We start from the raw sequence: 26,105 nt of genomic DNA on the forward strand, positions 1-26,105 counted from the left end.
TGTCCACATCCCTCTTGAAGTGCAGCGCCCAGAACTGGACGCAGTACTCCAGCTGCGGCCTGACCAGTGTCGCATAGAGGGGGAGGATCACCTCCTTGGACCTGCTTGAGATGCATCTGTGGATGCATGACAAAGTACGGTTGGCCTTCCTGACTGCATCCCCACACTGCCGGCCCATGTTCATCTTGGCATCGATGATGACTCCAAGATCCTTTTCTGCCTCTGCACTGACGAGAAGGGAGTTCCCCAGCCTGTAGGTATGCTGCTGATTGTTCTTCCCCAGGTAAAAGCTTTTACATGAAGTTTTTCCTTTGTCATATTACAATTGCTAAAATTAGTGTTTGCTAATATTTTTTTCTCTGCATTTTAAACCATAAAATATAAAAGTTTCATCTTTTTATTTTCTGCTTCATTTTCCTGGGTTGGGGAAGGTCTCTAAAGGTTAGGAACAGGGGTCTGAGTTCAATTCCTAGCTATGCCACAGACATCCTGTGTAACCTGAGATGAGTGATTTTTCAACCAAGGTGCCATGTGATTCACAAGACAAAGCTAAAGATTTTAAATAGCAGTCCGTAGTGTCAAAAACATTCTGGCTTGTTATGATCAGTCTGTATTATTATTTATACTAGCAAATTTCCCATCAAGAATGACAGGGGGGCAGGCAGGGATGGAGTGCCTTGTCAGGCCTTGTCCCCCTGCCGCCCCGGGTCCAGCTCTGCTCCACCCCCACCTCCTGCCGCTTCAGGTCCGGGCCTGCTCTACCTCCGCCGCTCCGCCTCCACCTCCCTTCCTCTCTGCCCACCGCCTCCCCTTCCCTGCTGGCTGTTCTGGGGGGCGGCAGGGCCAGGCGTCAGTGGGGCGCCACTACAGCGATCCCCCGCTTTTCCCTCAGGCAGGGAGGCATGGGGAACCCTAGCTGGGTGGGCTGCTGGGGTGTGTTCACCATCACCACAAACTTCCCTGGCATTGACTCAAACTTGGCCCCACACAGCCTAAACCATGCAGTCAGTCGCTGCCTGCCCTCTTGGCAGCACTTGCACAGTTGCCCAAAAGTGTTACGGACAGACAGACTAAGCCTTTTATTATATCAGAATTACCCTGTCACTTGTATTACGCTGTTACTAAAGCACTAAGTTCTCATTGTGTCAGGTATGCTTGCAAAAAAAAAAAAAGTGGGGTTTGTGGGGGTTTTTAAAACCCTATCCCTCTCAGCGGTTTTAGACCTTTGTTTCTTTCTGGTACATTTTTTAGTTTATTTCAGGCAAAGAGGGAATAAATGGTAATGCCTTTTTGCAAACAGAATGAACATTCCAAGGAAAGGAACCAATAACATTAGATGGATTGTATTTGCTAATTAAAACAAAGTAATCTGCATATTCACTTACTTTGTTAAAAGATAACTGCACAGTACTGTGATTTTATGAAATTAAACCTTCATACTCTGTATCAGGGAATTATGCTTGATAGCTAACGAACCTTTAGGAAAATGTTAGAATTATATAACAAAAATTATGCAGTTATATGGCAGTTAATCTGCAGTATTTTTGCTCTAACTTGGTAAACCAATTTTATTTCATATAATTGGTATTAATTTCTCATATAACCATATTTGTCTAAGAACTTACCCATTAATCATGAAGACTAACAATGTTATTTCTTATCACTTCAGCTAATTTAAAGTTAGCAGTTATTTATCTTTATATTCCATCTTTATTCTATATTGAAGCTCTGTACTATTTCTCTATATAACTAGTTTATATAATGACCGGCTGACTCTGTGGCATTTGAAATATTTATATAATCATATCTTTTATAAGAATTTTCTTTTAAATATACTGGAAGTTTTGGATTGCAGAAATTCTGAACTTTAAATTAAATTAAGTATATATGGTATTATATATTACATCAGAAAGTGTAATTAATATAGAAAGATTATTTTGAAACTGGCTTACAGTTGTAGTTTTATTATATCAATAACTAATGTAATTGTTTGAAAAATAGTAGTGAGTTCTGTCTGACTATAGAAATTAAAAGTATTTGGTGACTGTCCAAACTGGATTGTCTCAGTCAAACGTTCTTGCTAAAATAAGTATACGCTAATGTGAACTAAATTATATATCTTAAATTTACTCTAGTGATGCTTCTAGCACAAATTGTTATGTCTATCTGTTTTATTAATCAGTGAATGCTCTCTAACTTCTCTGATACTAATTGTAATCAGCATACATTCAAAACTGATGAGATTTTTGTGTTGTATTCAGATTGTTCCCAAGCAATTAGCTGACTTTCTGGCAGCTTTCAGTCAAACAGAAGACATATCAGCTAAGCAAAATCATTTTATTTGTACTGTAAACCATTGATTAGAATAAATTAGTCAACAGTTTAACATTCATTTGTTCTTTGGGTGCTTGTCTGCATACATATTTACTGTTAGTGCGAGTCCATCCCATGCACTTAAGGCAGACAGTTCATCCTTGAGTCAGCCTTATGTCTCCGACTGCGGATGTGAAGGGCAAGCTGTTCTAACTGCTTGTTCATAAAGCTCCCAATTATACCTCCTTTGTGTATGTATGCATGCATTTACTTACTTATTAAATTTGTATCCTTCCCTCCCCAAAACAGTATGTCTTACTGACTTCTCTCACTTCTATACCTAAGTAGTAGTCTTTTTCTTCATTTGGAGGGCAATAGGGAGGCTTCTCTATGCAGATCAATGCCATCTAGATTTTTATCTCTTCTTATACAGGAAAGAACTTTAGAGTGGATCACAGTTTCATAGGCATAAATCACTTGGTAGAGATGTCAAACCTATGTATATTTTACCCTAATAGCTACTCAGTCAAGACTGAAAGAACCATCAACTCAAATCCCTAAGCAGGACATTCCAACTCCTTAAATCAGTGAGGGCCAACGTTTTTGGAACATGAGGCACAAATTATCCCCACATGCTCCCCAAGAGCCACTCCAATCTCCTTCCCCTACCTGATCAGCTGCTCTGCTTTCTGCTCCCTGCCCTGTGCTCCCTGCATGATTTGCTGCTCTTGTTTTCTGCTCTCTGATCTGTCCGCTACTGTGTTGCCTGTACCCCTCTGGTCTACCATGTACTACACACAGAGCTGCCTGTACCCCTTGTGGCATACATGCCACATATTGGCCACCCCTACCTTAAATGGTACAACCACATATTACTGCAGTTCCAACTGACAGTTGGAGGAAGGTCAACAGATTCTGGTACGCACATGTTCTGCATGACCAAATGATGCTGTTGTGCCAGATTCTACATCATCTATGCTGTGCAACTGTTAAATAGCTTAAAGGCTTTATAAGGATAGTAGCCTTTGCTGTGGACAACCTCAATAAGTTTGTTCAAGAAAAACGCCTATAGACATATTGCAGACTTCTATACCTTCACAGATAGCTGCACTTATAAATGAAGATGTGTTAAATCTAGCTAAGTTGCTATGGCACATCCAGCTGCTTTGGCAATATCTGAGAGAGTGGGTCACTTGCTATTAAGTGCCATAACGGGGGTTATTTTCTGAGAAGTTGCCCCACAAGACAAGGGATAAAGTTAAGTTGGTTGAAGTGTCTGGTAGGTTGCACATACTTGTAAATTGCTCTTGATGCCACAAGCACTGCTCTAAAGTCTGTGACAATGGTCAAACCTGTATATGTCCTCTTAGCTGTTTTCCTCTGGAAAATCTGTAGTACTACAGAGTGCAGTTATGGACCACCATTGCAGAAGAAAAAAAGCATTTGAAGGTTGGGTATAGTCTCACTCAGCGGTGGGCACAATGGTGGATCTGTCCAGTGGCCAGACTCCATTTCACAGCAGCTCCTGCCTGCATTACTGTGGCTGGTTTCCATGGAGTTCCCAGAAGTGGCAGTGCCGTGACACCACAGGGCCAGGGTTTCCAAGGAGACTGGCCCCAGCAACATTGGCAGGCATGCAGCTGGGTGAGGAGCTGCTCTGGGCAGGAGTGTGCAGGCAGTGGATTGCGGTTCTGCCTTGCCTCCAGACCACGCTATCACCTCTACAAGATCCCAGCCTGGCCCCAGAGCAGCTCCCTGTCCTGCCGCACGCCCTGCCAGCACTGCTGGGGCTGGTCTCTATGGAAACCCTGGCCCCATGCTGTTGTGGCTCCACCACTGCTGGGGTCTCCATGGAAACTGGCCACAGCAACACAGGTAGGGGCTGCTGGGAAATGGAGTCTGCCATGGGCTGAACTTTCTCTGCCCCTGTTCTAGTTAGTAAGAAAACTGGTCATGCATTGCATTCACTTAAATACTCAGGGGTACCTTAAGAACGTTGGAAACACATTCCAACTATTCAAAGAAAGCCAAATAGGCACTGGCCATATCACAGGCAGGCGTCATGCCAACAGAGAGACCCCAATAGCTTGAGGAAGACATAAATTACTTTAAAGAAAGGTGTCTTCTATATTGACAGTGTCTGTCCACTAGCCTTTGTCAACATCCAGGCAGAAAACTTAAGACATTTTCTTGGTAGCAAAGTGCTTGTCATTTTAGATTTCCCAGAATAAAATTAAATGAGTTGGGAATTGGTTGTACCATTTCCACAGAACACCTTTACTACCATTTGCTGTGTTCTATACATTGTACATACACCATCCAATTCTAGACATTGCCCACCCTCACATTCCTGTTCAGGTGCCACACTGATGAAACTACTACTACGGGAGATAGTCAGTTTTTAGATCTCAGAGCTACAGAGAAAGTTCCCCTGCAGCTCTGGGGCATGGTTTTTATTTTATTTTATTTTATTTTTTTTGAGGGGGGAGGTCAATTCCAAAGAACAAAGAGGGTCTGAAGCCCATCATGGATGTCAGCGTACATTTAGGATGGGCTCTATCAGTTTATCTCTTGATTTACATGATGTTTGTTTTCACAATGAGTTGCATCTAAGCTACAGAAAATATCTAAAGTTTCTAATAGTGGACCTCCATTACTGGTACACAGTACTACCTTTTTATTTTTTGGTATCTGTCTAAGATTTGTTGTAGTGGCTTTGTTCAGGAGCCTTGACATCTTGGTGTTTCTGCATCTGTATGACTGGTTAATACATGGCCAGTCCAGACAGCAAGTCTTGGACAGTATCCATCAGATTCAGATTTGATTGTTCAGATTGGCCTAAAATAAGGATGGGTTAATTCTATCCCCTACACAAAGAACAGGGACTATTCTCAACTCCAGAACAACTGTTTTGCTGCCTCTTTAGTAACTCAACTTGTTCTAGAGTTATGCAGCAATGCACAGGCTCACCCACAGACAACTGTCAAATTGTGCATAAGGTTTCTGGACCATGTGGTCTCTTACATTTTTGTGAGTCAGCATGCCACACTTCACCTGTGATGAATGTGAGGCTGATTGAGTACTTATGGTATTGTTCAAACAAATGCTGCTTGGACATGCTTTTTTACATTCCACCATTCTGCCTGTCTTTAATCAGGTGGTGGAGGAGGCCAAAAACGTGTTTAATAGGCCTCTTTTTTTTTCTGTCTTTTTTGTCAAGAATGGATGTGGCCTTTGTTAGGGAACATAACTAGGGTCTGTCCAGATATGCATGGACGTTTGGTTCCCTGGGGACAACTAGCAGCGGCGTACCTTGCGCCACAGCTACTTGTCCCCAGGGAATACCCATGCCATGTGCACTTTAGTGCATGGCAACTTACCCCAGGGATGGTAGGGAAGGCTGGGGCGAGCAGTGTGCTGGCCCCAGCAGCCTTACCTTGGGTCCTGGGGGCCTCCCAGGGCAGCAACCATGGTGATTCTGCCACACGGAGCTTGGCTGGCAGCAGAGCATGGCTCTGGGTGGCCCAGCTCCGTTTTTCAGCAGTGCTCACTGCCCAAATACGTGCTGTGCTGGATATCTGGGGGTCAAAATACCCATGGGGGGATGGGGAATGTGCAGTGCGTGCTCGGGCAACGCACCCTTGCAGCGTGGAGAACACTGAACTGTGAGGTATGTAGCGCCACAAACATGTTTGCGGCGCCACATAATGCATGACTGCACTCATTTGGATGCGCCCTTGGAGTGCAAACTGAAGGTTTTTAGTCTTGTCAGGAATCAGCTCTCCATATAATTATTCTAGGGTTGAGAGCCAATCTTTGTGCCTGCACATTTTTCCTCTCTTCAGTCAAGGACCTTATAGTATAGGTTATGACTGATAATATAACTACAGTGTTTTATATAAAAAGACAGATCAAGGTTCCCTCAGTTGTAACTGGAGAATGGTACATTTCTGGAATCTCTGCATTTGCTATGAGGTCATTCCCTAGGTGTTTTTCGTAAGTACAAAATGTTATTGCCAGTCACCTGAAAAGAAAACTTCAGCACTTACAAATACACCAAAGTGCACCAAGAACAAGGTATTTCTTCTGGTTTTCAGCAAATAAAGTTTTTCAGATTTGCTTGTGACAGAAGAAAACAGGGATCATCAGTTTCTGAGAGACAGATCCCAAGGCTCATATCCATTGCATTGGATTGCACTGCATTGACTTGAGTGGGTTTATTGCTTTTGGAGATTTTATATAATTTCCAATACCTCTGCTTCCTAGCAGAAGATTGTCAGAAAAAGATAAGCATGTGGCAGTTCACAAGGCCGTTCTCATCCAGTTACTTGTTTCACAGTTAATTTTTATAATCTGACTAAATTAAGTTCAGGTCAATAATATTAGGAAAATGGTTCCACCTTTTTCTTGAAGTATTTTGTGATGTGTGTGATCAAAACTTTTTTTGATTAAAGATCAAACACCACTCTGTCCCAATGCTTTGAAAATGCAGACAAAACATGTTTCTTTATCCCTATCCTTATACATAGTACTCATTAAGAATTTCTTTAATTTCTGTCATCATGTAGAAATAAAAACATTTTTTAAAGTCAAATTAGGGTATTTCAAATAATACTAGAAGCCTGTCCAGCTCTCCAAAATTTAGGACATTTGTATGCATGCTGGCGGCACTGTGGCTCATGCAGTTGTTGTGTAAGTGGTGAAATGCGTGTCAGCGCAGAGAAAATGGTGGTGGAGCACTTTTGAACTAAACACAGTGAAGGTGTGTTAGTTCAAAAGTGAACTGTTGCCATCTTCTGCACATAAGCATGCATTTCACTGCTTATACAACTGCATGCGATGCAGCATAGTGTGCATCAGCTCATGTACATAGCAGACTCAATTAATCGAGTCTGCTCCAACATGCTGGATCTCCAGCATGTCACAGGATGAAAAGGTATGTGTATAAATGCCCGTAGTACTTTTAATTTTTAAAACATCAAAAGTAAACTGATTTATTTCAAGTTTTTGTTAAAAAGGTGATCCTGAAAATGCACTGTGTAAACTCAGTGAGTAACATGCTTTTGTGAACGTGAGTAGAAGTGCACGCACAATGATGAGGGAGTGGGGCTGGGACTGGGGCTAGAGGCAGGCACTGCACAGCTGGGGTGGGGCGGGGCACAGAATTGAGCTGCAAGTGGCTCAGCCAGGGGGTGTAGCTGCCGCTGCGGGCTGGGGCTGCTTCAGGCTCTCCCTGGAGTGAGGGCCTTGGCTGGGCTACACTTGGGGTGGGTAGCAGTGATGCTGGGAGGGGTACTATGAGGGAAGGGGCTGCAGCTACTCTAAAATTTGCTGGAGCTCCCCCACCCCCGCTCCCAGCATTGCCCTGCCCCATGCAGATCCAGGAGCATATGCTCTCCTGGACAAGCCGCGGCTCTGTCCCACCCCCTGCCCCACTCCGGCTGTGCAGGGCCTTTGCCACCCCTAGCCCCAGCTCCACTCCCTGCCCCCTGCCCATTTCCTTTCACCTCATCCCTTTCCCCACAGACTTACCTGCTGGGGGGTGCACATGCATGCACTTAGCTCTCCCCCAGTTTTTTTTCTCCCTCCGCCTATGTGCCTAATTATAAAAACAGAGAACATACTCTTACCACTTGGGAAGGAAAAATGTAGGCAATCTCTGGATCACAGTGATTGACTTCTCCCAATTTGCAGTGCGGGATTTTAGTTTTATAACATGCTTCCTTGTTAATCTGATATTTTCAGACTGGTTAATTTTTCTAAGGCAGGGGTAGGCAATTATTTGTGCCCGTGGACCACATAGGCAGTTCTGGAGAGCTGTCGTGGGCTAGTCAGCACCTTCCCTTTTGCCCCTGCAACAGCCTGAAGCCCGCATGCCCTGTGGTTCCTCACTGCCATCAGCACCCAGCAGCAGCTGAGCGCATAACTCCAGCCTGACCATGGCCCATCGCACATCTGCTCCGGACTTACCCCGGCTAGAGCAAACCAGCTGTGGACCAGCTGGAATGTGCACGCACAGCTTTGGCCCCATCCCACCCTGTGCCTACTCTAGACATTCTGCCTATGCTGAGCAGTGGCAGCAGTGGTGTCAGCTGGACAGAAGCTGCTGCCAGGTGTGGGGGAAAAGTGGCCGCCTCCCCCTCACTACTGCTGGGCCCTTCTTGCTGCAGCTATCTGGAGCCTGCACCACGGCTGTCCTTCTGGGTAGCCTGGTGATGGTAGTGGAGAAGAACCTCGGGGCAGCCCAAGGGGAGGCTCCAGGCAGCTGCAGCAAGAAGGACCCAGCACCAGTGAGGGGGAGGCAGCTGTCTTTCCCCCATGCCTAACAGCAGCTTCTGCTTGTCTGCCACTGCTGCTGCCACTGCCCAACATGGACAGGTGGTTTGGAGAAGGCACGGGGTGGGCAGGGTTGGGGCTGTGTGTGCAGGTTCCAGCTGGTCCGGACCTGGCACACTCTGGCTGGCGCAAGTCTGGAGTGGGCACAGGGTTGGCCGGGGTCAGGGCTGTGCATGCAGGTCCCCACCAATACCATGGGGCTGGGCCAGTGGTGGCAGCAGCTGGAAGAAACCACCACCTCTGGGTTGCTTAGAAATGCAATCCAGCTGTGGAGCCGCTTCAGCCCTGCTTGCGTGGTGGGGTGGGTGGGATGCACCATGGACCAAATGGCATGTGGGCCAGGTGGAACTGAGGGACCCACCACAGGCCAGACAAAGTCCCTCCAAGGGCCAGATCTGGCCTGCGGGCTATATTATCTCACCTCTGCTCTAAGGGGTCTTCTGTCTTGTAAGGAAAATCATGTGAATACAGAAACGGGGTCTGCAAAGATTGCTGGCATCTTTTTCTGAAATTTGTCACTTGATGGCATCAGGCCTGGGGTGTTCTAGACACAAAAACCTCAACTTTTCATAAGTAGTAAAGCTTGTAATAGTTTTATCGTTGTTGTTTTTTATAATTTTGGAATCAGTTAACCTAATGACTTGGGCAGTAATGCACTTACACTATACTTTTAAAAAATTAAAAACAATTTGCACAACAGTTCTGCTCTTAAATAAAAAGCTGTTAACACAAAATGAATTCATATTAAGGCCTAAAGGACTTATGCCAGGATCTTAAACAGTATTTTAAAACTTTAGTCCTGAAAAAAACCAAGAGCATTTTCAGCCCTTACCAAGTAAACAAGAGTTAACTTGGTAAGTTAGACTTACAAGCCTGTTTAGCCTGTTCACATTTTTAAAGTATTCTCCCAGAACTATTTAAGGAGAAAATATGTTCTCATGCATTTCAAACTGTCTGTTCTTAGACATGATAATGTACTTTTATTTTAAAACAAATTTTCTGAATAGAAATGTGGATGAAGATTAAAGGGTAATAAATTTAACCAAATAGCGTTAAAGCTACTCCTTTCAGTGAACATTAATGGACATCTGAGTTGTGGACACATCAAAAGGAGAATATGAATTATCCCTTTGTTTCCATTATTGAAATACAACCAACAAGAATCAGTGTATACATTATTCTGATGAATGACTAAAATCTGCTTTAATTTGTTAAAGGGTAAAAATTATTTTCTTGGAAAGTTGATAATCAGTGCTCCAAATTATTAGATTAACAGTTGTAATAAAAATTAATTTACCTGAAATTTAAAGGCCAATCTTTTCCAGGAGGACTAGGAATATACAGAAAAATAGGTTATATAACAGGGGCAGGCAAAATACAGCCCAAAGATCCAGCCGGCCAGGCCATTGTATCTGGCCTGCGGGGCCCCTCCAAAAGACAATTATTACCAGCCCGTGGCTGCCTCTCTGAAAGTCAGCAGGATGCATGGGTTTTCAGAGGTCACATGCTGCTAGGCTGAGCTGGGGCCAGCAGTGTCTTCACTTCCATGGGGCTCCCAGCACATGGCTCCCTACAGTCCTGTCACTCCAGCCAGGAGCTGCAGGGAACCATGCATGATCAGGCTGAGCTGGCTCTGTGCCAGCATGTGGGGCTCTCGGCACTGCATTTGGGAGTCACATGGCACTGGGTAGGCCTGACTGCCTCCATGCCAGCACATGGGGCTCCTGGCACTGCAGACAGGAGCTGCACACCATTGGGCTGGGCTGGCTCCATGCCTCCACAGTATGGCTCCCTGCTGGAGTGCTGGGAGCCCCATGGACAGACGGAGCTGACCTGACCCAATAGTACACAACTTCCCCACAGCTCGTGGCACTCCACTGGGGAGTCGCGAACCATTGAGCTGGGTTGGCTCCCTGCTGCCATGTGTAGCTCCTGGAACTCAGCTGGAGTGGCATACCACTGGGAGGCTCCGCTTGCTGCAGGCCATGAACCTCCTGAGGGCCTGCTGCTGCTGCTACTGCCACCGATGGCAGGGGCTGTATGCTAAGGGGGAGGCATGTGGCAAGGAGCCCACATGCATACCCCACCATACCCACACTGCCACACTTCCCTACAGACCCAGCCCCCCACCAACCCACAAACGCCCACAACCCCTTACCAGCCCCTTCCCCACACACTCCCCCACACACCACCCATGCACAATATTCAAGAGTAAGACTTTATTTTGAGTTATTACACCATCACCTTTATATTCACTATGCAAACACACACAAATTGGGACAAAAATATTTTTTGAAATAAAATTAAAATATGTTCTAGTAGATGTTGAATTTTAGTATATGATTTGTTTTTTTTTCCAGTTCCAAGACAGCAAACCCCCTCCCAAAAGTACTTCTGGGGGCAAGGGAAGGGACTTTTGCAAGGGTCAGGGGTTAGGAGTGGAACTTCCAGTCCCAGGATGGTGACCAGGGGATGTGGCACCTGTCAAGAGGCAGGGCTGCCCTTGCGGCTCTCAGCTCACCAGAAGTTGCTAAGCAGCCCTCCAGCTGAAATAATTGTCCACCATGGTATATAATAAGCTAGGTTTAGAACACTGTGGATGTTTACTTTTGTAGAAGGTAAAGATTGAATGTTATATCCATTGAAAAATAGAAATTATTTAATATATCATTAAGAACATAATAGGAGAAACTTACCTCTTTTAGGATTTAGGCCCTGATTCAGGAAAGCATCCTGATTTCAGGAAAGCATGTATAAGTTTAGTAGTTAAATCCCAATATTTAGTTCATATAAAGAATGTGGAAGAGATTTGGCAATCTAAATACCAGATGATTTATACTTCATTAATAGAGTGGAGATATACCACGCCAAAATTGTATTATTTTTAAAAAATATATACATAAAAAAATAAGTTTCTCCATTGTGTAGGAATGCTTTACAAGTTTCTAAGTGCCTTGATAGGTTTAAAAAAATTAAAGGTTGCTTATTTTAATTCTTTTAGCCTGGTTCTTATGTGTCATTTTGCCCAACCATTCTTATACCACACACTAAAAATATGCTTTTTGTAGTCATGTCTGCAATTCCTTCTGCATTATTTATATGCCTTGATAAGAGTTATCAATCAAGTCTCTTCAAGATAGCTATTGAAACAGCTGGCTTCCAAACTGCTTCTTATTTTTTTTTCCTTTTTCTTTTTCCCTTTTTTTCAGACAGATCTTGATTATGTCCAGGGTGTTGTAGCAAGCCTGGAAAAAGAGTAAGTTGGGATGTACTTGTTTTTTATTCTTCTAAGAAAAGCTGTGATATATTGGAAATTTTTAGCTATCTGCTTCCTTTCTAATGGTTTTGGTTGAAATAATAAGCCCATGAAGACAAACTAAGCAGCAGTAATTAAGCAGGTTAAACTGTAAATCAGTAAATGGGATTAAATGGATTTGGCATGAAATAAATGGATTGAGTTGGCTTGACATAAACAGATTTCATGACATCTGCATTCATACTGTCTGTTACATTTGTGTATATATATCCAAACTGAAGTGTAGAAGGGAAAGTTCAGCTCTTTGAACAATTGACGTTATATAATTACATCATAGTTAAAATAATTTTTATGGGCAAGAGAATGTCCTGTTCTAGAAATTTACTAAAGAAATAATGTTTTTTGTATCATATTTCCTTTCGTTCTTTGATTTTAAAAAATCTGTAGAACTGTATTATTCTGTCAACATACATTAAGAATATTATTTTCACATAAAAAACTATGCATACATACTCTAAAAGTAAGTAGAAAAACCAGTTCATTCTAACATATTGTCAAAATAGCATTATGCATTTGTTCCAAATGATTATAACTATGTATTATGTCAGACATTGGTAGCTAAGCCAATAATAAATAAATAAAGTTTCACAGCACTTTAAATGACTCAGTTGACTTTTCTGATTGCAGATTTTCTACAGAAATCAATTCTGGCTTGGTGGAAGTAATATCCCCTCCTGCAGCTTATTATCCTGACTTGACAAACTTAAAAGAGACATTTGGAGATTCAAAAGAGAGAGTCAGGTAAGAATGTTTCTCTCAGAGCTTTCTTCTTTATGTGTTTGGGTATAAGTTCTTGAAACTTTTTTCTTCCTTGTATTCTTGAAACTATACAGAGATTAAGGCTCCCCCCATCATGCAAAGAGAACTGAACAACGTGACCCATGCATTTAGGTGGAGCCTTGCCTGCATGGTTTGCTTAGCATGATCAGAGCTTGAATATTAAGTTTTATTGGATTTAATTTAGGAAGACCCTTGGAAGAAGACACTTCAATATAGCAACTAGTACATGCTATATTACATGCTTTCAAGAATAAACATTATCTGAAACACGGGTAGCATTGTTTAGTAACCATCTGAAATATCCAATATATTTTAGTAAACCTCAGATAGCTTCAGGAGATCAGATTAAAATTAAGCCAGTCCTCTTTCTGTGTTGCAACACACAGGGGAAGTTTTGTCCCACTTCAGATGGAGGATTTCCTGTGGGAATCAAGCCAACTACAATTGCCTAATGTTCAAATAATATGCAACCTTTTGGAAAACAATTAATTACATATTGTATACAGATATTCATTTTATTTAATAATTCCTTCATTTTTTATCATTTCATTTCAGGTGGCGAACAAAGCAAAACTTAGACTACTGCTTTCTTATGATGTATGCCCAGAAAAAGGGCATCTATTATATTCAGGTAAATTACTTTTCTTTGATGTATCAAGCAAAATATTCAAAGTAGCCTCAGACACTATGGTGATGAGCACATCAAAAAAACCCTTAAATAGAATAGCTATAACATTATTATATATTTTGGAGGGGGGGAGTTGCAATTGTGATTGTTACAACACATTTTTTTCAAGCAATATCTGATGCTTTGGGTGTTTCCAGCACTTGCTCCCTTCTGATGTACCAAAAACACCTGATCAAAGAATGTGATTTTTGTAATCTATATGCAGGGAGGCAAAATTAAAATAATGCTTTGGGCAGACATGCTGTTTGAGGTGTTCCAAATGCCTTTGAAAAACATCAAAATGCAAGAGTGCTAGTTTTTAATTTTATTAATGACAGTAATTAAATGAAGAAAAATAAAAATATCAGTGTTGAGATTTCATCATATTACTTAATTCACCTGTTTTTTCCTCTTTTCATATATATTTAGAGGTCATCATATATTATAACATTGGGCAGGCCATTCATAGAATATATAACCTTATCTGTTATGTTCTCTCAATTTTATCACATGCAATTTCTGTTTTTGTGCAAAATGAAGCAAACTGTGCAATCAAATTAAACTCTTTCTATAAACTTGTATTTCATTTAGTTATAGGCTTATAAATAAGTGATGAGATAAAAAGAACATTCATGAGAGCTACAATCCTGGGCACATTCTGTCCGGGCAATAGACTTATGAAGAAAGGAGAGCTTGGAGAAATAGTTAAAAATTCCCTCACTATTACTGAGAAGCAAGGGCTTTTTGCTGATATCTTTTATTGGTGAGGGTAGACAGTAGGGGGCAAGGGTCAAGCCCCCTCACTGTCTCCCCCCCCCACTGCTGCTGGCCTTCTGCCACTTCTTTCCCCACTGCAGTGGTGCTGGGGGGGATGAATTCAAGATGATCCTCCAAAAATTATATTCTGTGTATTGGAAAGTATAAAAAAATGTGTAACATTTTCATCCATAGTATCTAATTACTTGGGGGTTGTCTTGAATTTGAAAAAATATGGTATACATTTATAAAAGAAGTTTAAGAAAAGCTGGTTTGCTTTTCCTCCTGGTCTGGTTTTTCTTCCCTTTTTTTGTTTCAGAATGGTTGGAATATTCCTGAAGTTTTATTGTAAAAAGTTTTAGATTAATTTTCCTCAAGTAAGTAGAACATGATAATCCTTCTGCAATATTAATTCCTGTTAACCCCAAATATGTATAATGGTGGTGATTCCACTTAACACCTATGAATAGATGAACGATAGAAATATAAACTTTTGCATATATATATATAGATATATAGATATTTATAGATATGTATATATTTCTTTTTGCTTTGCTGTTCTTGCTTTGTAGTAATACAAGTGTTTCTTTCCCATAGCTTGAAGATGACATTGTTGTCAAGCAAAATTATTTCAGCACAATAAAAAATTTTGCACTTCAGCTTGCTTCTGAAGATTGGATGATTCTAGAATTTTCTCAGCTGGGTTTCATTGGTAAGAAAATATCTAGTATGTTAGTTTGTAAAGAATAAGTTCAACTCTAGAATCTCTGAGCAGAGAGAGGTAGTTTCACTCTTGAGTTTTCTGGATCAATGTCCTCCCTGTCTAGCATCCACTTCTGCCACTGTTGGAAACAGGATACTGGGCTAGATGTACCATTGGTCTTGACCCACTATAACACTTCTTATGTTAATAGCTTACAGTGTTAGTCTAAAATCATGCTGAAAGCAGGGCAGAGTGCCACCTTTGACCCCTGGCAGACATTCAGTTAAAGGTGCAATGGGAACCAGCCACAAAGTTGTTACACATATTTTGTGTAATAACTTCGTGGTTTGTTCCGTTTTATTGCACCATTAATTGCATGAACCTTTCCCCGGGTTGCTACTTAAGACCTGATTAACTGGTTAGTTGCATCTTAAATGCCAGAGGCCTTATAGACTAATTCAGAGAATTACTTGTTTAGTTGATTCTAATTCAGAGAATTAGTTGATTTGTTAATCCTTTGAGCAAGGTAGTCTATAAGGTGCCACTCTTTCTTGCCTTTGATGGAATCTTTAACAGTGGTATGACCTCAAAACTACCTTCTTGTACTTCTTTATACTTTTTGATAATTGCATGCATGTGATAACTATGCATTTCAGTTATTGCATTTGGTTGAGACCAGAATCATTTATAGAAAATGATTGAAATTTCTGAACTTTGCATTACTTTACAAAATATGAGAATTCAATTGTAAATATTGCGTACTATTTTATTTCTAATTATATATCCATATAGGCCAAACAAAAATAACATTGCATTTAACATGCAAACCAAAAAATTAATGCAGCCTAATGCTATTTGTTCCTTGGAGCTTTTATAAGTCTCCAAGAGTGAGTAACTGTAAACAAGTTTATTTTGCAAAGTATTTCTATCTTCTCCCATATGCTATCATCTGGAGCAGTAATGTGACAACCATTTCTGAGAATGGAGGCTTAGGTGTAATTTTCGGTGAGTGGAGTAATGGCAGCAGTATTAAGGGAAGCTATCGCTGGGTGTAGAGTCCTGGGTTAACCAGCACCTTACTGTGAAAATAAGTTTAGGGCTATTTGTTCTTTTACAATGATAGGCTTAACTAAAGACACTAAACTTATAGAAAAACAATTGAAGGAGTTTCTAAAATGGTTTAACAGTGAAAGCTGATGCTGTTGTCACAGCCTCGCTCAATCTAAAAGAATGCTGAATTTAGAACTGCACAAATACAAAACTGAAAATTGATTTGGATTGATCGTGATTATAAAGATCATAGATTGAGCCCTAAACAAGGAGAACAATGTGAAATGTGACTGATGGAACATTATCTTTGGTTCCTTCATTCTCTTCTATTCTTACAAATTTAAGACCCAGCATTTTGTTCTACATACATGTTTTTGAGGAGAAGTTCATTGCATGATAATGGTGGGAAAAGTATATGTAGGGTTACCATATTTCCAGGTCCAAAAAAGAGGACACCTGTCACGTGGGGGCAGGGGGAATATGACGGTGGGGGGTAGTGGCATGCCAGTGCTCTGCCCCTGCCCATTCTGTTGCCCTTCACTGGCAAGCCACAGCCCCTACCAGTCCTGCTGCTGCCCCTCACTCCCAACCTACTGATCCCAGCACTGTCACTGTCCCTCACTGCCAAACCGCAGTACCCTGCCCCCCTGGGTCATGATGGTGCCCCTCACTCCAGACCCACAACCCCCTGGCACTGCCATTGACCCACACTTCCAACCCACAGTCCCCTGCTTCCACCCTGGTGCCCCACATTCCCAAGCCACAGCCCTCCCCAGCCCTGTCAGTGCCCCTCACTTCTCTGACCCACAGTTCCCTGCTCCCCCAGCTCTGCCAGAGGGTCCTGACCAGGCCAGAGCATGGTGGTTCTGATCCATGCAGGCAGCGGCAGACTGTATCTGGCCCCAGTGTGGGCTGGAGGGAAGAGGAGGGGAGGCTTGTGGTGCCCCCTGCCCTCGGACAGAGCTGCTGTGCCATGCCAAGCAGCTTGGCCCCAGTCCCCTTCCCTCTGCCATCCCAGAATCTCCTGGCCGCTCAGCCCCTGCAAGCACAGGCACCAGCCCCTGTGCTGCTGGCCTGGCCACAGGTTTCCCTGCTGCCTTTAAAGGCCCCTCCACCTCTTGCCCCTGCTGGAGAACAGGCAACCCCACCCCTCCTGCCCTGGTGCAGCCCCAGCCCCTGCTCCCTCTCCTCGCCACTTTCCCCTCCCCCCCATGCCTCGATCATATATCTGGGTTTAGACTTTGCCCTGGGGATGGGAGCAGGGGAAGGGTGATGGGAGGCAGAAGGGAGCACCATGTGGGTCTGCACGTGCCTCTGGAGTTGTAGGCAAGTATGTCTGTGCTCCCTGCTGCCTCTGATTGCCCTCCCTCTGCTCCCACCAGCAGAGCAAAGGAAAAACCCAGACATTTTATCAGAATTAAAAAAACCTGCCTGGATGGAGATTAGAGGGCTCAAAAAGAAGACATGCCTGGGAAAACCCAGAAGTATGGTAACCCTAAGTATATGTAATATCGGACTGTTGAATTCATGGCTGAATTTAGAATTTTACCAATATTTGAAGGATCCGCATTTTCCTATAATCAACTTAGCACTAAATATATTCCTCCTTTCCATGAAAAGTGGGGAGCTGGTGCCTTCACATGCTGTACAACCAGCAGACTGGGGTCTGTTTTTTTGAAACCATAAACCCTCTTCCATATACAAAGAAAGAGAGTGGTAATTCTGTAATTTGACAGTGAGAGAGCGGACCCAACCAACGAAAGACACAGGAGACAGTAATCTCTCTAAATGAGAGGCAGAAATGTCCTAGTCTTCAAGAAAAACAAGAACCAGTTTATCTACTAATCTTGGGCCAGTCAAGGATACATTCAACTGAAATATCTCTGGAGTTTTGTGACCCCAAATGGGTAATGGAGAGAATTGGAAAAGAACCAGCCTAGAACATGGAGATCCTCTACTGGCTTTCAGCCACCTTTACTGGGAAATCTTGAGCTGCTTGGCAGTCCCTTGTGTAGCAGGGACAGTCCAAAGTGCCTCTCTCTGTCTCCTCATCTCCACAAGCTGCAGTGCTACTCAAGTCTGAGTGAAGCTTTGTGTTGCAGCCCTGCCCTTCATATAACACCTTTGCAAGGAGGTTTGCAGACTTTGCAAGGAGGCTTTCTAAAGAAAGCTTCCATAGTTCTTGTCAAGGGACCTGGCTCTTTCTGTTCTCAAGACTACCTCTAGTGGCCTGATCTGGATTTTTCAAGCCCCTCTATGCTGTTCTGGACCATCTACCAGATCTGAAGTGGCCAGAGACAGAATGAAGATTTTATTTAAGTTAAGGCTACAAGAGGAACAGGGCAGGCTGCAGGCTTCCTGCCCTCCTTCCCTCCTCCTTGGAGAGAGAGAAGGCTACTGTGGGATAGTGGCAAGAGAGCCTAAGACCTGACCAGACATTAAATTTCATAGTTTCATAGTTTCTAGGGTCGCAAGGGACCTGAGCAATTCATCTAGTCCGACCCCCTGCCATGGCGGGAAAGAGTACTGGGGTCAAATGACCCCAGCAAGGTGTTCATCTAATCTCCTCTTAAAAACCCCCAGGGTAGGAGCCTGCACCACCTCTCTTGGATTTGTCCCAGCAACTTTTGTCCTGGATATGCTATTTTGTGGCAGATCAACCATTTTTATCTCTGGAGAAAAAGTTATCTAGCATGTTACCATTTGTTGCAGGATACTCACATATATCCCACAACAAACATAAGATCCAGAGAGGGACTAAATTCCGTATTAAATAAGAAAGGAAAGAAAAATGATCTTCAGAATGCTTTTAAGTTGTCAGGTTCTCTGATTCTGTCTGGTTAACTTCTATCTACCCTTACATCCCTAACTTCTTAAGAGTCAGATAGTCTATTTATTATCTTCATAAAGTTACGGGAGTGCATCATTAGTTTTTTCTCCCAAGTTTCATTTGGCACACCTTGGTCCGGAACAGTTTCTTGGTCCACAGCTGTTTCTCAGATTTCTCCAGATCAGCAGTTGGCAGCCTTTTCAGGCTATGGGCCAGAATTTCCGGTTTGAGGTCAAAGGCAGACAGTAGGACCCAGCCATTGCTGCTGCTGCTTCTTGCAATAGCACAATGAAAGTGATAGGCACCAAAGCCCCCCAGTGTGAGGGGGGTCGGGTGGGAGGATGATGCATCCACGGGTGCTACAGGAGTTGGCTGATGTGATTGCAGAGCCACTGGTTGTCATCTTTGAAAACTTGTGGCCATTGGGAGAGGTCCCTTGAAAAGGGAAAATATAGTGCCCATCGTTAAGAAAGGGAAGAAGGAGGATCCAGGAAACTATAGACCAGTCAGCTTCACCTCAGTCCCTGGAAAAATCATGGAGCAGGTCCTTAAAGAAACATTTTAAGCACTTGAAGGTGGGAGAGAAGATGATTAGGAACAGTCGGCAGGGATTCACCAAGGACAAGTCATGCCTGACCAATCTGCTTGCCTTCTATGATGAGATGATTGGTTCTGTGGATATGGGAAGAGCAGCGGACATGATATACCTTGACTTTTTAGCAAGGCTTTTGTTACAGTCTCCCACAAAATTCTCGCAAGCAAACTAAAAAAGTACAGATTGGATGAATGGTCTGTAAGGTGCATAGAAAACTGGCTGGAACATGAGCTCAGAGGGTAGTAGTCAATATCTTGATGTCTAGTTGGCAGCTGGTATCAAGTGGAATGCCCCAGGGGTTGGTACTGAGGCAAGTTTTGTTCAGTATCTACATCAGTAACCTGGAAGTTGGCATGGAGCACACCCTCAGCAAGTTTGAAGGTGACACCAAGCTAGGGAGAGTAGTACATATACTGGTGGGTAGGCCTAGAATTCAGAGAGACCCCAACAAATTGGAGGATTGGACCAAAGAAATCTCATGAGGTTCAATAAAGACAAATGCAAAGTTCTGCACTTAGGATGGAACAATCCCATGCACTGGTACAGGCTGGGTAGCAGCTCTGCAGAAAAGGACCTGGGGGTTAAAGTGGACAATAAGCTAAATATAAGCCAGCAGTGTGTCCTTGTTGTGAAGAAGGCTAACAGCATACTGGGCTGCATTGGTAGGAATGTTGCCAGCAGATTGAGGGAAGTGATTATTCCCCTCTATTCAGCACTGGTGATGACACATCTGGAGTTCTGTGTCCAGTTTGGGGGAGCCCCCACTACAGAAAGGATGTAGACAGATTGGAGAGAGTCCAGCAGAGGGCAGCGGATATGGTTATGGAATTGGGACACGTGACTTCTGAGAAAAGGATGAGGGAATTGGGCTTATTTAGTCTGGAGAAGGTAAGACTGAGGAGGGATGTAATAGGAGCCTTTAACTACCTAAGCAGGGTTCCAAACAGGATGGAGCTAGATAATTCTCAGTGGTGGCTGAAGACAGGACAAGGTGCAATGGTCTCAAGTTGCAGCAAGGAAAGTTTAGGTTTGATATTAGGAAGAACTTTCTCCTAGGAGGGTAGTAAAGCACTGATTATCCAGAGAGGTTGTAGAATCTCTACTGTTGGAGGTTTTAAGACCTGGGTAGACAAAGCCTTACCTGGGAAGGTATAGTTAGGGTCAGTCCTACTTTATGCAGAGGGTTGGACTAGATGACTTTCTGAGGTCCCTTCCAACTCTAATTTTCTATGAATCTGTGACCACTGAATGCCACAAAGCCTCACCTCCATGGGCTAGATCAGATGACTTCAAGGGACAAAACCAACCCATGGGCCATAGGTTTCTGACCTCTGCTCTAGATACATGCTTCATATATGTGTCAGTGAGGTCTTCCCTCATTTCCATGTAAGTGGCTGTATTGGGAAATTTCCTGAAGTTGCTGGACGTTCTCCACAGATCTATATATAATAAGTAAAGTTTCCTTTTAATGAAGCTAACAAAACATGCCAAGACAATGTTGACAGATGCTGGTTGCTGTTTTTCCTACTTAAGAGGAAATAGGAAAAAATATTATGTTCCACCTAGAGGAACAGAATATTTGTATTTTCATCCTGTCCCAAATTTGTTGCATATCAAAGTGGCCAAAAAAAGAAATAAAATGTTAAAATAACCACCTTTCAATAAAACGGTTAAACAGTTGGTGGGTGGAGGAATGACGTCTCATCAGTAATTTCAGTATTGCATTTCAAGTGCTGATAGTGAAATGTAATTTTGTTAATTGTAATCAGTATAATTCACTGATAAAGCAGCTTTAGGAGAGTAAGGAACAGTTCATGGCAATTTGTAAAGAAGTACAAGTTGTTAACGAAGACCCCCACCACAAAGTCTTTAGTTGTAGCCAATACTATATATATCTTTTGAAATAACCCTGGATATAACAATTAAGTATGCTACAAAAGGTGCAGGGCATGGAGGACCTTCAATTTGAAAGAAACATTCTTTTTGGGAAGAAGATGGACAAGGTGTACTTTCAACAAGAAGGTTAGCAAAACTCAATCAACTCAACGGAGGCAGAGAACAATGTTCATAACCTTCTACCATCAATGCCCTTTTTCATTATTATGATGCAACAAATTAACTTACCCTGTTGGAGAGAACATCCTCTCCTGGTGTTAAACTTTTCTTGTGGTCCAATAGGGGTTTGTGACAATGAGATCGTGCAGCATTTTCACATATGATTTCTTCACATATGATTTTCACACAAGATTTCTTGAGAAATCCCATTATCCATGCAGGGTGTTGTCTTTCAGCTTCTTCACATCATTTGAGAGTATTTATATCAGAGAAGAGCCACGTGCATGATCAGAGGTCAGGAAAATAGACCTTACGACGACAGGCTGAGAGCCATGGGGCTCTTTAGCTTGGAAAAGCGCAGACTCAGGAGTGATATGATGGCCACCTATAAGTTTATCGCGGTCACCACCAGTATCTGAGGGAACGTTTGTTCACCAGAGCACCCCAAGGGATGACAAGGTTAAACGGTCATAAACTACTACAAGACCATTTCAGGCTGGACATAAGGAAGAATTTCTTTACTGTCCGAGCCCCCAAGGTCTGGAACAGCCTGCCATTGAAGGTGGTTCAAGCACCTACATTGAACACCTTCAAGAGCAAATTGGATGCTTGTCTTGCTGGGATCCTATGATACCCAGCTGACTTCCTACCCTTTGGGCGAGGGGCTGGACTCGATGATCTTCCAAGGTCCCTTCCAGCCCTAATGTCTATGAATCAGTTTTGGTAGATCATCAACCTTTGATACAGCTGACTGAGGTGCTGATAAAGCATGTGCACAACCTGGTGGGTATCTGCAGGACCAATCTAAATTGATTCCATTCTTTCTTAGTAGAGAAGATTCAGAGGATGGTGATGGGTGAGTGCTTGTGATCTTGAGATCTTTCCACTGGGGTCTTCCAGGGGCCCATCTTGTTGCCCCTCCTGTTCAGCATATATATGATACTTCTGAGTGAACTTGTGTGGAGATTTGGAGTGAAGAGCCATCAGAATGCTAAAGACACCCACTTGTATTTCTTTCTCATCTGCCCCAGGCCCCACAGAAAGTATTGCTGCAGAAAGTAGGACACACATCAATTGTGAATATGCTCCATGCACTTAAGACCAAAGAATTATTTGCAGTCATGCCCACTTGGTCATGCTGGCTATACTTATACTGAAGGTATAGAGGGGAGTGCAGGACCAGTTGCCACACCAGTTCCTTCCCTATTGCAGACTCAAAGTATGGAGGAATTTGAAATAAAGGGTGGGCAATAGAGAAAGTAGGGAACATATCAATGGCTAAGTATTGGATATCAGGAAAAACTTCACTTAGGACAATGAGGCAATGAAACAGACTGCATGGGGATGGTACAGAATCTCCATTACTAGAAGTTTTCAAAGAAGTTGGGTAACCATTGGACAGGGAATGATCTAGGAGTAGCTATGTCTGGAGTATGCTGTAAAGAATAACATATGTAAGCCAAGGAACCACCTACACATGAATTACTAGGAGATCATGAGAGGATCTCTGCAGCACAGAGCAGGGGGATACCAGAGAGGACCATGCTCAACAGCAGAAGAATAAAGGAGAGCTCCACAGCTGGGTTAGCTATGAAAGAAGACAAACGCTCCTGAAATAAACTTATGGAGTGGATACAGAAAAGGGAGTTCTGGCTGTCCAGTTAGATGCTGTGATGTGTGGGATAGCAAGCATGACCCCTAGGCTACAGAGCAGAATAGAGGGTGTTTTGATTTTTCTCATATTTCTAGGAAAAATCAGAAAAATCAAAATCAATTTTTTTTCCCACGTTTCTGGCAGGGATTTTGTTTTTTTGCCTTCTTCAGAAACATTGAATGTTGGCTGTAGCCAAGGCTGGGAATTTTGACTGGGGTACATCAGTGTTTCTGCTAGGACTAAAACCTGGAGGCTCCTGGTTAGAGGGTCTTGCCCCTTCCATCAGGGTCAGACCTGTTGCCACATTTGGGATTAGGAACAAATTATACCTTGTGGTCTGATGCATGTACGGTGGGGTTTTTTTTGCCTTCCTCTGTAGCCAGGGGCATGGCCATCCTCTTTGGATTTCTTGAGTGTCTTTTAAAAAACCTTGCTGCAGCTAGGCACTGACAGCCCTCATTCCCCAGTTTTAAATGTGGTAGGTTAGTGGCTTTGGCCAATATATCTTGTAGTTGTGTGAGATGGTTGTTTTATGTAGGTTTAAGAATAGGTTAGACAAGCATTTATATGAAATCGTTTAGATAGGGATGATCCTTCCTTGAGCTGGAGGTCACTTAGTCCACCCTCCCTGAGGTCCCTTCCAGCTTTTTTTTTCTATGATTCTATGAAATTATTCTGTTCTCTTCTTGTAAGCAACCCTGAGCCTTTGTTGGGAAGGGTGGCATATACATTGAGAGTGTGTCTACATGTGCATTTTACTGCAGTGAAGTATCAGCATCTACATGTGCCCCACAGTAGATTAATTTACTCCAGCATAGGATAGTCCCATCAGACATGGGTACTATCTGACAGCAGAGTAAATTACTGTGCTTAAACGCGTATGTAGACAGTGATGTTGGGATTAGTTTACTCTGGTTCAAATTATGCCAGTGTTTATTCAGTCACATGAATTGTATGTGTAGACATGCCCTGAAATAAATAAATAAATGCTTTGTCATCAAGGCAAAGCAGCATTGCTAGATCTAGATGACTGGCTGGTCAAAGGAAACTTGTTCCTTCATCTTTTTCTCATTTTAAGTCTAACAATAAAGCATAAAAGCTAATTTTAACACCAGCCTAGAATATACAATTTATCTGGGTAATTGCACTTTAGGACAGAACAAATCTACAGTAAAAGCTTTGTTATCTAGCACCCATGGGGAAGGGGGATGCTGGATAACAAAATATGCTGGTTAATTGAGAGGCCTGAACAGGTGCCTTTGCCTGTTCTGGCCGCCGCCTCTTCCGCCACATCCAGGGTGTCGCTGCCCCTCCCGTGGTATCGCCGACCCTCCCGCGGGCCCTGAGGAACAGGGAGGTGGGCCCTGTGCAGCCTGTTATGCCCTGGGCCATAGGGGCTCAGCAGCGGAGGCTGCTTTGCCCCAGGCCATGGGGGCTCAGAGAAACTGGAAGTGCCACAGTCGGTACTACCGATTTCACTTTACCTTACAAGCCAGCATGCTGGTTAATAGAACATGCTGGCTTGTAAGGTCCTGGTTAATGGAGCTTTTGCTGTACTTATCTTTTGAAAGCTTATAATCAGGTCCACTCTGATCAATCCATTTCATCTTGTTGAAATAGATTTATCCGGGACTCTAACTTGACTAAAGAAAAGAGTGAAGAAAAAAAATTGAAAAAGATGCTGATGCTGTATGTTTAAGAATATTCTAAGATAAGAAAAACCCTTCTGCTTTATTATGACTTTTACAGTTCTTTGGGAACAAATGTTTCTTTCTTTCCTAAAAATCAGCAAGGTGATAACAGTTCTCAAAACAAAATATGTTGCTGAGCAAGCAACTTTTATGTGTAACAACCGAATAATCTACCTTTTCCTTGACACTCAAGGTTGCTTTGTTTTAATCATGTCTGTTTTCACAGTTTGAGGTATAAAAAGGTATCTTAACTTGTAGAGAGGAGGAGTTCTGTTTAGAATCCTCCCTGCAATTGTTTGTATAAGTGCCAATAAACTCAGACTGGGTCTGTGAATTCTAATACCAAACACAATGCGAAGTTTGATTTCTTCCACAATCTGAATCCCTGACCTATGATAAGACTTTATCTTTGTCTTGTGGGTCTACTTGAAATCTTGCACTTATATGAAATTCTACTGAAAGCTCCACCTGTGGATGCAAGCATGGTTAAAAAAAGCTTACACCATAAGTGAGCACAGTCTAGATAAGTGGTTCTCAACTTTTTTAGACTCAAGACACTCCACATTAGCCCATTGTCTTGGTTGCTCTGTTTTGAGGAATTGTTATGTTCTAGTTGCTCCTCCACCTCTTGTAAATATTCTGTAGGGCAGCAGTCCTTAACCTGTTTATACTGTAGACATCACTTCAGAAAATACTAGCTCTTTGCTCTCATTTGCTTTTTTTACTACAGAAAATAAATAGAGCGATTCTTCTGTTGCAAAGAACTCAGAAAGAATGGTTTTGATATCATGGATTCTTATTTAAAACTAACAAATTGCCCATCAAGAATGATGGGGGGGTGCAGAGCACCACCATCTATCACCCAGTGCCACCACCCCACCCCCACTCTGTGCCTCGTCCCTCCCCCTCCAACTCCACATCTGGCCTTGCACCTCCCAGGGAAGGGGGGGAAGCTTGCTCGCCATCACTCACCACCCTGCATTGCTGCTGCTCCATGTGCAGCCCCACTTTGTCCCTGTAGCAGCGGCAGTGTGGGGCAATGGGTTGTGGTGACAAGCGGTTGTGTGCAAGCTTTCCCAGATGTGGGGGAAGCTTGCATGAGGTGGCCACTGCTGCCACCCACCACCCTGCACTGCTGCTGCTATGGAGACGAAGCAGAGCTGGACATAAGGGAGTCGGAGGGCAAGCTTGCACGTGGCCGCTGCCGCCACCACCCTGTGCTGCCGCCGCTCTGCATCCTGCCCTGCTTTGTTCACAGAGTGGCAGCAGCATGGGGTGGGGGGAAGCTTGCATGCATCAACTGCTGCCATGCACTGCCCTGCACCACCGCCTCCCAGGAGCAAGGGGAGCAAGCTTGCT

At 43.1% G+C, this 26,105-nt stretch overlaps 1 protein-coding gene across 2 annotated transcripts in view; it reads left to right on the forward strand.

Annotated features, from left to right (window-relative positions):
- MGAT4A (mannosyl (alpha-1,3-)-glycoprotein beta-1,4-N-acetylglucosaminyltransferase, isozyme A) overlaps positions 1-26,105 on the forward strand; it is a 171,243-nt gene that overhangs the window by 120,022 nt on the left and 25,116 nt on the right. For both annotated transcript variants that reach the window (XM_019525222.1, XM_019525223.1), the window contains exons 6-9: positions 11,859-11,905; positions 12,593-12,706; positions 13,301-13,376; positions 14,766-14,880. In XM_019525222.1, the coding sequence (XP_019380767.1) occupies positions 11,859-11,905; positions 12,593-12,706; positions 13,301-13,376; positions 14,766-14,880 (352 nt within the window). The remainder of the gene's footprint in view (positions 1-11,858; positions 11,906-12,592; positions 12,707-13,300; positions 13,377-14,765; positions 14,881-26,105) is intronic.

Source organism: Gavialis gangeticus, unplaced genomic scaffold (genome assembly GCF_001723915.1).
Source record: "Gavialis gangeticus isolate Ggan-Ray unplaced genomic scaffold, GavGan_comp1, whole genome shotgun sequence".
NCBI lineage: Eukaryota > Metazoa > Chordata > Crocodylia > Gavialidae > Gavialis > Gavialis gangeticus.